General features: G+C 57.1%; 1 protein-coding gene across 4 annotated transcripts in view; it reads right to left on the bottom strand.

The window, feature by feature from the left end:
• Positions 1–732: 732 nt before the first annotated feature.
• Positions 733–14,330, bottom strand: part of ACTN1 (actinin alpha 1) — an 89,031-nt gene continuing 75,433 nt past the window's right edge. The window contains exons 11-22 of one of the 4 annotated variants that reach the window (XM_037031135.1): positions 12,542–12,689; positions 10,207–10,357; positions 9,600–9,708; positions 8,972–9,112; positions 7,751–7,933; positions 7,329–7,463; positions 5,980–6,159; positions 5,136–5,282; positions 4,081–4,161; positions 2,224–2,277; positions 1,681–1,785; positions 733–1,438 (exon numbers count right to left, since the gene is read on the bottom strand). In XM_037031135.1, coding sequence (XP_036887030.1) covers positions 1,280–1,438; positions 1,681–1,785; positions 2,224–2,277; positions 4,081–4,161; positions 5,136–5,282; positions 5,980–6,159; positions 7,329–7,463; positions 7,751–7,933; positions 8,972–9,112; positions 9,600–9,708; positions 10,207–10,357; positions 12,542–12,689 — 1,593 coding nt within the window. In that variant the 3' untranslated portion in view covers positions 733–1,279. Of the gene's footprint in view, positions 1,439–1,680; positions 1,840–2,223; positions 2,278–3,532; positions 3,599–4,080; positions 4,162–5,135; positions 5,283–5,979; positions 6,160–7,328; positions 7,464–7,750; positions 7,934–8,971; positions 9,113–9,599; positions 9,709–10,206; positions 10,358–12,541; positions 12,690–14,330 lie in introns of all 4 variants that reach the window. The other 3 variants (XM_037031136.1, XM_037031137.1, XM_037031138.1) reach the window with 3 other exon arrangements.

The raw sequence follows: 14,330 nt of genomic DNA, 5'->3' as shown, positions 1-14,330 counted from the left end.
TGTCACCGCGGCACTGAACTGACTTCGCTCCTGGACACCGATGGCGTACCTGGAACACAGATCTACGGCTTCAGTTGCTAACTTGTATTCCCGCAGCCCGCAGCACTGTGACTATCATGGCCACTGACAGCCTTGGGAACGAGAACGGTGAGGAGGAAACACAGGAGAAGCCAGAGCCAGTGCCCCCAGAACCCCTGGGATTTTATTAAAAATGCAGATTCTGATTCAGAAGGTCTGGGGTGGAGCCCAAGACCTGCATTTCCCACAAGCTCCCAGGTGACTCTGGACGCTGCTGTCTGTGGGGCACCTTGTAGCAAGGGCTGAGATGACCTTCTGAGACAACTCAATTTGTCCTCCGTGACAAAAAGGAAACGGGGCATACCGACGTCACAGAGCAGTTTGATATTGTGGAAAACAAAGAACCTGAAACCCAAGAAGATGGGATGCACCAGGGCCACAGACACATGAGGGGCATGTGCATGTATGGGTGCCCCACACCACCCTGGAGCCCCCCCCGCCCCTCTCCCCACACACACTCTGCAAGGAGCCAGCCACGAGCTGCCAATGCAGTCCTGTCACTCTGACATGGCCCTGGACCAAGCGACATCGAAGTTGTCCACCCTCCGATTCTGTCCTGACCGTTTTTAACAGGCAATATTTTTTTTAAAAAGTGTGTGCTGATGAAGAGGCCAATCACACCCCTGTACTTAAAAATGAAACAAGCCACATAAATTCTCTTCCTTAAAAAACAACCATTTCAAAAGATTTTCTTTAATATCATAAAATATTTCCATGGACAAGTGAGCTAGCAAACACACATGCACCAATGTGCCTTTTGACAAGATTCCCCGCTACCTCCCACCCCCTTTCCCACATCAAGATGAACATGAGATGGGAGAAATGAATACAGCAGATGGAACAGATAGAAAAAAATCGATGAAAAGGATGGAATATAACATTGTGCTTGGTTATTTTCCTATGTCACAACAAAACAAAACATGTTGGTGCAAATAGTTAATTTTTCCTCTTTTCCATTTAACTCTGGTGGAGAAAAAAATACTTTTTCTATAATAAAATATGCGGTTTTTTGGTTTTTTAACTTTTTTTAACGTATTTTTTTCTTTTTTGCAGAAAATAACTTTGTAAACTGTCACTTGGCGGGCAGGGCGCTGGATGCCACGTGGGTCCCAGCCCAAGGGGCTGTGGGGCGGGGCGGGCAGCGGAGGAGCGGGGCGGGGCTTGCAGGGGCAGGGGGGCGGCGCTGGAGCCGTGGGGCGGGTTAGAGGTCACTCTCGCCGTAGAGCGCAGTGGAGAAGGACATGTAGTCCAGAGCACCAGGCACGGCGTCCGGGCCTGCGTAGGGCGCCATCCGCGCGATGCAGTACTCGGCCTGGTCCGGTGGCAGCTCCCGGCGCAGCTCGTCCACCGTGATGTAGTTCTGTGGAGAGAGAGCCTGGTCAGGATGGCCGCAAAGCGCGGCGGCTGTGAACCTCACCGTGCCCCGTGCTGCCCGCATTCCAGCAGCTCCTTGCACTTCAAGACACATGCTGGTATATCCCGCATACTTACATACACATGGCCACACAAGGAGACCCTGGGGAGAATGGGCAGGGGAGGCCTGCGTGATCCTCCCTGCCATTCTGCCACCCCAGCATGGCACTGCCACCCTGGCAAACGTACCTTGTCACCAGCCAGGATCTTGAAGGAAGCCATGACTTGGTCTGCTGTATCTGTGTCGGCTGTCTCACGGGACATAAAGTCGATGAAGGCCTGGAATGTCACTACCCCCAGGCGGTTGGGGTCCACAATGCTCATGATTCGGGCAAATTCTGCCTCTCCCTGGAGAGAAGAGCCACCCCCAGGCCTGTCACCCTCAGAGCACAGCCTGCTGGGACTCTCCGTAGAGACCCGCGCCCTGGGTGTGACAGAGGAGGGCGCAGCAGCCCCTGACTCACCTGGGTTGTGCCCAGGGTATGACAGGGACCCAACACCCGACAGTGAAGGTCCCACTCAGGGCTTCCCATCCCCTGCAAATGCCTGGCTCCCCCCTGCCCTCCGAGCACATTCCCATAATGCTGATAATAACGATGACGACAACAACAGCAACAGCTGACACCCACACAGTGTATATTAGACACCAGGCACCATTCTAAGTGTCATGTATACTTCAGTTCATGGAACCCTCCCCATGGCCACATCAGGTGGGTGTTTACTGNTCACTACCCCCAGGCGGTTGGGGTCCACAATGCTCATGATTCGGGCAAATTCTGCCTCTCCCTGGAGAGAAGAGCCACCCCCAGGCCTGTCACCCTCAGAGCACAGCCTGCTGGGACTCTCCGTAGAGACCCGCGCCCTGGGTGTGACAGAGGAGGGCGCAGCAGCCCCTGACTCACCTGGGTTGTGCCGAGGGTATGACAGGGACCCAACACCCAACAGTGAAGGTCCCACTCAGGGCTTCCCATCCCCTGCAAATGCCTGGCTCCCCCCTGCCCTCNGCAAATGCCTGGCTCCCCCCCCCCCCCCCCCCGCCTCTGAGCACATTCCCATAATGCTGATAATAACGATGACGACAACAACAACAGCAACAGCTGACACCCACACAGTGTATATTAGACACCAGGCACCATTCTAAGTGCCATGTATACTTCAGTTCATGGAACCCTCCCCACGGCCACATCAGGTGGGTGTTTACTGCCATCAGGTCTCCAGATGAGACACCTGAGGCCCAGACAGGCTCAGTGACCTGCCCAAGGTCTCACGTGGGCAGTCCAGCTTCACAGCCCGCACTCTCCCCACTGTGCTGTCCTTTCTACGTACCAAACAAATGCACAGCGCTCATGTAAATTCCTTCATTTAAGCCTTACAACACTCCTGCAGGGGCCCCCTCGCCTCACCCAGGGCCCCAAGCTGGTGGTGGTGAAGGTGGGACTTACTCCCTGGTTCATTCGTGGCCCCTAGCCCGTGCTCTCGTCCCTAGGCAGCCCACGGGCTGCTCTGCACTTTGCACCCTGGCCCAGGAGTCACCTGGCTGCCCAGCCAGGGCCCCTGCCCAGCTCCGATGGCCTGCATGAGGCCAGGCAACTGAGAAGGGTGGGAAGGAGCCCGGGGCAAAGGCTGAGGGCCACAGGCTCGGTTGAAGCCCCCACCAGGGAAATGGTGGAACTCTCCAAGCCTCGTACAAGATGAAGCATGCCAACCCAAACCCAGAACGTCCAAACCACCAGTCCTTCTTGCTAGCCTTGGGGTCAGCCCAGCCGTCCACGGTGGGTGTGAGAAAGCCAACCTCCACAGTAAGTACCAGAAGATGAACCGGCACAGGCTCGGGCGGGACGGCCTGACCTCCAGGGCACACACAGGCTCTGCAGCTGGGCCCTGCCTTCAGGGCTCTGTCTTCCCCAAGGACCAGAACCTTGAGCCCCCTCTGAGGAGGGCAGGCCCTAGCCTGAGGGCATCCAGACCACCACAGGTAGGACTTGGCCTCTGCAGCCAGCTGGCCGCTCCTCGCCAGGACCGAGAGTGGGGTTTACATTACCATGTTGTAACCCATGGAGATAAGGCAGGCTCGGAAATCATCCGTGTCCATCATGCCTGTCTTCTTCTGTGGGGGTGGTGGCACCAAGACACAAGGAGGAGGAGGAAGGGCCAGCCCGGGGCCGAGAAGACAGGGCACAGATGGCCGGAGGGGAGGAGGAGGCGCATGGTTTCGGGTCAGGAAGGGGAGAGGGACACAGGAGGAGCAGATGGAAATACACATCCAGGAAAACGTCCATGGGAAGGAGGAAGACAGAGCAGGGAGATGCAAAAATCCGTCCACAGGATGGAGAATGGCGAGGGGAGAGGAGGGCGGGCACCGAGCAGGTTCCCACGAAAGACAACCGAGAGTGGAGTCAGAGGTCGGAGCAGTGGGAGGAGGAGCCCGACACAGGCCAGGCGGGGGCAGCAGGACAGGACGAGCCCCACGGCCCACAGGAAAGGGGGACAGGGAGATCCGGACAGACAGAGAAGAGAAAAAGGAGAAACACGTGTTATTTCTTGCCCCGGAGGCCACCCCTGAGTGTGCTCCATGCAGGAGGCGAGTACCTGGGGATCGTTGCCAATATCATAGCCCAAGCTGATGAGGCAGGCTTTGAACTCCTCGGGACCCAGCGTGCCGGAGTGGTCCTGGGGCCGCCGTGCGTCAGGCAGCGAGCCATGCGGTGCCAGGGAGGTGGGGGCCGTGAGGGGAGGGGTGGGCCATGCCCCGGGGGGAGGGTGGCGTGTGAGGGGGGACACAGAAACAAAGGCATGCACATGGAAAGGGTGGAGGGTGGGCAGGGTGGGGGAGGAGGGGAAATAAAAGTGCACATGGTTAGACACACGGACAAGGCCCCGAGGGCACCCTGTCCCCAGCACACACAGCCCTGCTCCGGGAGGCAGGCCAGAAGGGAGCACGAGGAGCCATGGGGGTGAGAAGCCCCCAGAAGTGCCCAGCCCACCTCCAGCCGGGTGCCCCACCCCAGGTCCCAGGAGGGCTTCACCCAGCCAGGGGCTGAGAGGGCAGTGAAGCAGGCAGACCGGTGGGCAGCACCCAACCCCATGCTCCCTGCGACCCCCTGTGGTCACCCGAAGCCCCAGGGCACTGGGAGGGGCACCAGGTAGAACCCAGCCTGTCCCAGAGCTGCATAAGAGCCTGGGACTGAGAGCTCTGACGTCCCTGGTACCCCAAAGGCTGGGGTGGAGGTGGGGTAAGAGGGAGCCTCCACCCCTCTGTCCTGAGGCAGAGGCAAGGGCCAGCACCCACAGCCAGGGGCCGAAGGCCTTCACTTGGGGCCATGGTAACCTTGCTCCCAAGGGCTGACAATGCCTGGTAGGAGAGCAAAGGTCAGGGTCTAGGGTCTTTTCTCCACCCACAACATGAGCTCTCTCCAGGAAAGCAGAGAGGCTCATGGGACACCAGGACTGGCTTTCTAAGGTTGGCATCATGCGATGCAGCGTCAGGGCAGGCTGATGGCAGCGGGATCAGCTCCTCCCTCCTCTCCTCACCTGCCCAGGAGCTGGAGCCAGCATGGCCGCCCACACCCAGGGCAGTGCCCTCCAGGGCCCTGGGGCAGGGGCTGGGGGCAGCTCTAAGCGAGCACAGGGGGTGGGTCTCTCACCCGGTCGAAGTGGTTAAAGGAGGCCCGGAACTCGTTCATCTGCTCTTGGCTGATGCCCTTGGCATCCCGGGTCAGGATCTGGTTCTCCACCTCGTTGATGGTCCTGGCGATGGTGGTCAGGAGCTGCTCCCAGCCCACGCGTATGTGCTGGATGTGGGCGAGGAGCCTGTTAGCAGTGGGACCCCAGGCCTGGGCCAGCTGCCCTGCCCACTCCCTCCCCCGACCATCAAAATGGTCCAAGCAATCAAACCGGCTTTCTGTGTGGATCCAGTGTCAGGAGACACAAGGGAACTAGAGTAAGACACCAGGACAGAGGACCCAGAGGATGAAGGGGGAAAGGCGGCCTGGGTGGTGGCCTCTGCCTGGGGCAGCAGAGACCAGAATCACCAGTGTGGGTGGGGGTAGAAAGGAAGGAAAATTTGGTAGTGGGAAAGACTAACGGACAGAAAACTGGGTAACTCTTTAAATATCCAACCCCAGGACCACACGCACACGCCTTCACAGTCAAAACAAGTGGTCAGCTGGAGTGCAGGTGCCTAGGGCAGTGCCTGGAGACCACCCGCATCAGAATCACTGGGGGTGCATGTGTTAAAAAATTGGATTCCTGAGCCCCACCCCAGACCTAGTGGATTCCAGAGGCGGGGCCCAGAACTCTGTTTGTTAACAAGCTCCTTGGGAAATTCAGAAGGCACTGGGGATGGAAGGCCCAGAGCTCCCAGGGTGAGAGTGGGTCCTTCGGTGGCCAGTGCCCTGGGAAGACGATGGCCTCCTGCCCCAGCCCAGGAGCGGGGGACAGACGGGGCTCTGTGGCCTCCTCCCCAGACGAGCACAGCGAGACGCCCACCTCCATGGTGTAGTTGGTGTGCTTGTTGTCGAAGATGAGGGCCTCCTGGATGAGCTGGTGGTCGCCCTCCAGCTGGTCGATCTTGGGCTTGTAGTTGACGATGCTTTTCTCGTACTGCCGCAAGTGGTTGAGCTGGTCCTCCAGGGTCCCGTGCATCTCGATGGAGATCCTCCCGATCTCCTGCTCAGCCGGGAAGGAAGCCCTCGTCAGATCACCCACTTCTAGGCCCCTGGGTGGGGACTGGGGCCCCCATGTCACTGGGCGAACCCTCAGACGATTCTCTGGCCCCACTCTGACACCTGGGAGCCCGCCCATCAGGGGTAATGAGTAAGCCTGGAGCAAGACACACTCAGCAAGAGTGCTCCAGGGTACAGAAATAGCATCGCCGAGGTGGGCACTGCTATCACTAAATTAATCACCACCCCCGCACCCACAATCTCTCAGTTACCTGTCAGTTTCAGGAATGGAATTCAAAGTCAGCTGCTAACCTAACCTTGGCTTGCTATTCAAACTCCTTTCCCAAGCCTTATTCCTGACCATCGCTCATCTCAGGGACCCTTGCAGTGCCCACTGAGCCAGGCCCTCAACAGCCTCAGTGCACCCGGCTTACCTGCCCAGGGGCCGCCCCAGCTCACCACACCACCCGTCTCCGTGAGCCAGGTCTAACCCTGTGTCTGTCAGTCTTTCACCCGTGTAGACAAACCCCATTTCTCAAACACTCTCTGTGCACTCAAATCAACCAGCAAATGTTTCCTGAGAACCTACTATGTACAATGCGCTAAGTGGGTGGGGGTCGGGTGCAGGGAAGACATAAACATGAACTCATTCAGGGCTCTGCCCTCAAGGAGCTCGGAGGGACACCATGCTATAACCCAAGAGGAGTATCCCTTCCTTGACCCATAGCACCCCACTGTCTGGCCCACACAATTCAATAGGAAGTTCCACGCTTGTCCGAGGGTCAGTTCTCTCTCTGGGGACATCATCTTCTTTGACTGTGCTCATGGCTTAGGAGCCGTGACAATGAAGAAAGAGACCCAGTCAGCCAGACCAGCCTAAGGGAAAGCCAAGCCAGCCACCCAGGCACTGATCCTGCTGTGGCACCTGCTGGTGTGACTCTTTAGTGGTGTCCCTGTGTGGTCTTCGCTCCCCAGCCTGACACCGGGATCAGCCTTCAGCCTTCCTTACATGAGCTCCACACCCTTTGCAGGGCACCAGACCAGTCACGGGCTCAGGACCGACAGTGTGCCCCAGGTCCCGCCTGGGAGGAGACAAGACGAGCCTTTCTGGCCTGGATGGTGCTGGGAAGGGGGTGGGGGGAGCCTCATTCCTGCCTGCCCCGTGGGACCCACCTCCATCTTGGTCTGGATCCAGGGCCCGATGACGTTGGCCTGCGCCCCGAACTGCTTGCGTAGCCTCTCATTGTGCTGCTGGCGGGCGTGCTCCTCCGTCAGGGCCTGGTCCCTCCGAGGCACCAGCTGCCGCACCTGGGACAGGGACAACCATGGGCCACTGAGGAATGGGCCATCTCTCTGCCCCATATCTCAGGTGAAAAGGAAGGGGAGGGGCCAGTCAGTAACATAACAGGAGCTCAGACACTGACGGCTGCAGAAATTCAGTCATGTGTTAACTTGACAGAGTTTGACTATGCGACAATAACAAAAAAAAAGAAATCAATTTAAAAACAATCAACCAACCAAAAAAGGGGTACAAATCCCTGCCTTTATGAAACTTGCACCGGCCCAGCCAGAGCCCGTCCAGCCCTCGCACTCACGTGGTCCCATTTGCCATTGATCTCCTGAGGCGTGATGGTTGTGTAGGGGTTGGTGCCCGCCATGTTGACGTGGTAGGTCTGGACAATCTTGGACACCTCGTTGTGGATGCCCAGGATGGCGAGGCGCTCCTTGTCGGCATCAGGGAGGGTGGCCTTGAACTGCTCGTGGGCTGTGGTCAGTCCCTGGACAGAGATGGGCATTCAGGACAAGGACAATGACTGGAGGGGCCGCTGTCTCCCATGGGCAAGAAGAGCAGAGATCACCCTGCAGATCCCAGAGTGGACACGGGCAGAAGGGCCCCCAGAGGCTGGGAGGTGTCAACCAAAGCTTCTCAGGGCTCAGAACCAAGAGGCAGGGCTGGCCTGGGAAGGCGGAGGCACAGCCATCAAAGCAACGGCTTCATGCTTGGGGCTGGCGAAGTCAGCAGTAACCCCAGGGGCACTCACCACCCCACAGTCAGGTCAGGGACAAGGGGTGGCCCAAGGCCTGCTCCCTGGTGACCTCCCTCAACATGGGTACGGGCTTCCTCAGCACTTTGCAAAAACCCTTTCAATCTAACGCTCTACAGCTGTATATAAGAATGACAAAGCAATCCATTAATATGAAATAAGTTCCAAGGTAACTATTAAATTAAAAGTAAAGGTCCCACCTTGGCGGGTGTGGCTCAGTGGCTCGAGTGCCAGCCTGCACACCAAAGGGTTGCGGGTTCGATTCCCAGTCAGGGCACATGCCTGGGTTACGAGCCAGGTCCCCAGTAGGGGGCGTGCAAGAGGCAACCACACATTGATGTTTCTGTCCCTCTCTTTCTCCCTCACTTTCCCTCTCTCTAAAAATCAACAAATAAAATATTTTTTTAAAAGATTCAAAATAAAGTATATTATACAAGCTACTTTTCTGTGTAAAAAAAGGGAGGAGAATCTGTTAATGTGTTTGCTCGCATATGCAGAGGCTGTGTAGACATATAGCTTTTCTCTGGACAGGAGCACACTGGGGCCAGAGGACAGGGGATAGGACCCAGAACTCGCTGCAAATCCTTTTGATCTTTTAGGCATTATGCCCTGTGCATATGTTCCCTAATCAAAATAAATGAAATGCGACGGTTTCAAATCTAGGGAATCCCTGGCACGCTGTCCTTGGTCCTCTCTCTGCAGGGCAGTCCCGCGGGAGTGGGGCTGGCAGGGTGCGGGCCACAGGCAGCTGCGGGGCTGCGGCATCCACACCTGGATCTCCTCGATGGTGTGCACAATGAAGGTGTCCTGCAGGTCCTCCATGGCCCCCTCCATCCAGTTGTTGAAGGGTGCCGCCCGCTTGGCGTACTCCAAGTACAGCTGGTCAATGGTTTCCAGCAGTTTTTCTGTCCGCTGGAAGTGCCAAATGGGGTGGGGGAGGGAAGATGTTAAGCAGAGTTACATCCGGAATCTTTCGCTGCCCCCCCAAGTGCCTCCCGACCAGGCCTAAGTGGTCCAGGTCCGGAAGGGCCAGACTAACTCGGGCAGGAAGAGCAGGCTGCCTCTGGGGCACTGGTTTGTACGTAGAAGTGTACAGGCCACCCCACTTTAGAATTACCCGGCCTGGCCCCCAGAGTCCAGTTTGTAGAACAGGAAAGTTCTCAAAAGACTGGAGTCGGGCTAAGCGCTCTACACCAGGGGGATGAGGTATGGTTAGGGCAAGAAAAGAAGCACCCCCACAGAGCAAAGCCCACATCTGGTGCCAGTGTGAGCTGTCCACGCTCAGACCATGACCAGGGGCCCAGTGGGGCCATTCGGCCCAAAGCAAAGGGAGTCACAAAGCGGGAAGGGGCACGCAGAGCGGCAGGAGGCAGGCCTCTATCTCCCTTGGGGCCCTCACCTCCAGGGCTTCCCTTCGCTTCTGGGTCAGGGCCCCTAGATTGTCCCACTGGTCACAGATCTTTTGGCACCGGGCGTTGACACTGGGTGAGTCGTAATAGTCCAGCTCACTGGGAGGGAAGAGATGGAAGGAAGAGTCAGGTGACCCAGGCTACCTCTGGGCCGCCTCTCTGCTTCCTGAGGCTGGGAGGCACTGCTGGTGTTGGGAGGCCAGGCGTACTTGCTTCATCATGACCTTCCAGGAGCCCCTCCCAGCCTCCCGACTCCTTGGCTTTTAGGACACCACTGGGAGAAGACCAAAGAAGGCCAGTCCTCCTCCCTGAGGCCTCCCACCCCAACCTCAGCTGGAGGCAGTGCCAGTCTGGAGCTGAAGCACAACATCAAGGAAACCCTGATGCAGTGAGAGCTCAGCACCTTGGTCACCCTCTGGTCCCACTCTGGTTACGGGGAAGGACCAAAGGCCTGTGGCAGGAAGGGTCACCGGCTCATTCCCCACTTGCAGGGACATTCTTAGTCTCCCATATCGGCCATCTCCCTGACCCGGTGCCAGGCTGTTCCCACCCCCTCCCTCATCAGGTCCACGTGGCCCATCTGTAGGCCACGCTTACTTGAGCTCCTGTGCAATGGCGGCGATCTGCTCCACACGGTCCTGGTGGGCAGCCAGGTCGCTCTCAAAGGCTTCATGTTTCTTGAGCAGGGCCTTGATCTCCGAGAGAGTGGCTGTCTCATAATCCTTCTGCCGCAGCATGACCTCTTTGCCTGAGTTCAGAAAGAGGGTACAAGGCTGAGCTGAAGCCAGGGCATGGGGGAGGGTAGACACCTTCTTGACCTGACCACCCACCCCTCAGGGCCCCAGGCGCTCCAGTTCCACGGGCACACCCCAAAGAGACGCCCGCTGTACACTGATCAATCATCTGCAGTGGGAGACGCGGGAACGTCCACTAGGGGGCCAGGCCAGGCCCGTTCGTGCTCTCCATGGAGTATACAAGGCGGAGCAGCATCGGAGTGGTTACGGACAAAGGCTCTGCAGGACTACGGGGACCGTACGGGGCATAATGTTCACTCTGCAAACAGCAGGAAACCATCTGTGCCCAGTAATGTGACCAGGAAAAAAGAAGCCAAGCAGTCAGGAGTGTCGCATTTTACAGTCACTCCAGCTACTATTGCCAGCCCCCGGCAGCCCTGCAGGGACCCCACCCCCTCAATCACTCCCAGTGCGGTCAGCGCACCCAGGGCCCTCTGCATTCACTCAATGGCCTGAGTCTTCTCCAACCATCAAACGCACTGTCCTCTCTCTTTGGGTGCGGGCAGGCTTGGATTTCTTGGATTTCTGTTTCCCAGGAGGAAAGTGGGAGGCAACACGACCTCCCAGGACTCTCGTTAGAGGAGGTTCCCAGCTGCCTTGTAAAGAAACCAGCCCAGGACAGGGACCGGCCTTCACCACCCACCCTGTTTGCACCCGTCATGGATGCTCAGCCCTGTCAGTAAACGCAGGCTGGCCTGCGAGGCCGAGGGCTGTGCCCCAAAATGTGGCTCTTCTTCCCTTCTCTCTACTCTTCCTTTAAGCCAGAATAACAATACAATACAAAAAATCCACAGATGAGCCTACTTATCTAATCCTTTCCGTCTTTCCTTGCATGGGGGTTGTTGTAAAACCACAGGGTACATGTAAGTTATGTTCCCTGCTTTTGGACATAGTCAGCAGCACATCATCCGGGTGTCTGCCCTGGCTCCAGTCCTCACAGGGGCGACCGCCACAGCTGCGTAACCTTCTGTCGAGTAGCTGAATCACCTGCGGTGGGCGGGCAGGCCCCTCTGCTCGCTCTACTGTGGAGGGCCTCACCCCACACATCTCCAGACATGAGGTTCCCCATCCCCGTGTTTAGGATCAATTCTTTAGATGGTCTTAAGACACGTGGAACCCTGGGGTGGTGGGCAGTGCGTCGTTCAGTATGAATGAATCCACGCGGCCGGGTTGCTTTTGTCAGGTCGCACCGGCACCCAGCATTGCAGGCTGGCACGCTGACAGGGCAGTGCCTGCTCTGGACCTTGTCTGAGCTGTCCCTTGGCCCCGGAGAGGACAAGACAGAGTATGTGGGTGAGTCAGGACCACCTCCGCCACCACCTTCTACTCTGTACCATCCACGCTGGGATATATACTGCTATGCACACAGTGTACAAAGCCTAGCATATGTACTTACAACAGGGGGCTAAAGCCACCCCCTTGGCTGAGTCCAGCGTACTCCTACCCCCTACACCAAGCCAGGCCACTACCAAGTGCCATGGGGCTGTCTCTACTCGTCCCACACCTCAGGCTGTCTCTAGCCTAAGGTATGAGAGAGAGGCTTAACAGAGTGGAGCTGGGAAGTCTCAGAGCATTGAGCTCCGTGGGCCAGTGGGGTCTCACCCGGGGCTCCAGCAGACACGGTCGCAGGACCCTACGATGTGAGGAGCCCTGCTCCTCTCTCCACCCCCAGCCCAGGTTCTGAGAAAAAGACTATTTCAGGTATGACTTCCTCTCTTTGGAGTTAATCTTAGCCGACAATAAGCAGACACCAGACGTACCCACGAGTGCCCCTAGGTTGGAGTAATGGAGGCGCACACACCCTAAGGCAGGGCCCTCTTCTCTGTCACTGGAGGCCAGAAGCAGGAAGAGGGAAGGCAGTGGCGGAAAAATACCCAGGGAACTCGTCACAGGGCTTCATGTGTCCCAATTCACCTAATTCTCATAGCCCCGCCAGACTGTCCCTGCTAGTATCCCCACCTCACAGATGAGAACACTGAGGCAACCAGAAGGCTGACTGAACTTGCCTAATGTCAAAGAGTGAGTAAGAGAAAACAAAACGGACAAAAAGGAAGAGAAGGGAGTCATGGCTGGTAGCTGGGCTGGGGGAGCATGAAAGCCAGAAGCCTCGGGGGGCCAAGAGGCCGGGCGGGCCTTACCGTCTGTCCAGGCCTCATGGATAGACGCCTTCTGCCGGAACTTCTCAGCCAGGTGGTCGAGCCGCTCCAGCCTCCGGATCTCGTTCAGCAGCCATTCCTCGTAGCCCTTCTCCGCCTGCTCCAGGCAGCCCCAGGCATTGCTGATGTCCTGAAGGGGCAGAAAGTGCAAGGTCAGTCCCACCTGGCCGTGGAGCCCCCACAGCTGCTCCTCGCTTTCCAGGAGGAACCTCTTCCCCACATCCAGCCATACCCAGCCAATTCCATGGTATTTCCCTGGGTTCCTGGGCCCCAGGCAGGGAATGGGGGCCTGCGTCCACATGAGTGACCCAGCTATGGGGGCTTTGGGTGTGCAGCCCTGTGGGGAAAGAGCCCAAGATCCTCTGTGACCCCCAAATTGACTTCCACCAGGATTCTGACCAATCACAGGGCTTGAGCGGCCAGCCAGGGAAACAGAGCAATCAACAAACTGAACCAGGCAAGCAGGCATGGGAGCCTCCCACGCTCCCACATTTCTTGATTGCTGGGAAGTAGCCTGGAGTCTGCGAACACCCTGACCTGGGTGAGCTGGCCAAAGAGCCTGCGGACAGTGACATGCTGAACACAAACCACCAACAGGGCCCCCACTACGGTCACCATGAGGGCACCGGGCTCCACAGAAATGGGCTGAAGATCTGGCCCGCATGCCACTCAAGTCCCCAACTCCGTCCCCACCATGTGCCCGGGGGCCAGGCTGCATCTGCCCAAGGAGGGGTGGTGACGGCACTTTTCCTAAACTGCACAGAGCACCCTCTGGCTGGCAGTGGCTCTGGTCACTTAAAAGCTGCTGGCTGAGCCTGGAACCCATAAAAGAACCGCCATCTTCCCAACCGCACCACGGTGTCGGGGCCTTTTCCCTCTCCCCCAGACTTCCCTGGGGCACTGCCTCCCTCTGACGCCGATGGCAGGTCTTGCCCAGGAGTCCCCCTGCCCCCCTTCCTGCCTTACATGCCCAGGTCTTCTCATTATTGTCCATTTTAAAGGACAAACGCTCTAACCTGGTGAGTTTGTAAAGTTTCTTTCATGCACATCTGTGGCTTATAAAATTTCTCCCTCAGTCCTGAGAAGAGGGGAAGGAGGGAGGAACATACAAAGTGACATGTATGTCACAGGACATGGGAACTGGTTGCAATGCTAGCTTTTCTTAAAAGCAGTTTATTAAATAAAACATGTTTTAGGATTGCCTTACAAATTGTATTTATTTAGAAAACTAAAAGAATCTCCCCCACCCCTAATTTTTTTAAGTTAGTAATAAGTAATTTCTAGTCTCTGTATTTTGCTTATTTGTATCTTTGAAATATCCTACCACAAAAATCTGTTACTTGTTTAAGGTAATATGCATTTTTTTTTAAGTGCTTAAGCAAGAGTCCATGGAAGTAAAGATTATCTTTATCACTATCAAATTATGCCCTGTTTTGGTTCAGTACATCGAGCGGCTTTGGGTTTGCAAAGTTGAGGTTTGGGGATGGGAAAACTGGCAGTCCTGGTGAGTCCGGCAGTCCTGGCGAGTCTGGGGTGGACGTTCAGGGGCCTGGAAGGGCCAGTGTGGCCCAGAACGGTCAGGAGCAAGGGGGTTCTCTCCCTGGAGAGAGAAGATGCCCCACCTGGCTGAGTGCGGGCTGGAGCCTGGGGGTAAGCTGGAGGGAGAAATGACTCTGCAGTGTGTATGCAGGTCGGCCACTGTGGCGCCGCACTGGAGCGGCTTGGGGATAGAAGCCGACCTGGCTGGGCCCCTGGGCTGGCCCCCGAGGCT

Source organism: Sturnira hondurensis, unplaced genomic scaffold, assembly GCF_014824575.4.
Source record: "Sturnira hondurensis isolate 20B ecotype Veracruz unplaced genomic scaffold, ASM1482457v3 Scaffold0021143, whole genome shotgun sequence".
NCBI lineage: Eukaryota > Metazoa > Chordata > Mammalia > Chiroptera > Phyllostomidae > Sturnira > Sturnira hondurensis.
The sequence above is the reverse complement of the archived record's forward strand: the minus strand, read 5'-3'. Positions and strand labels throughout refer to the sequence as shown.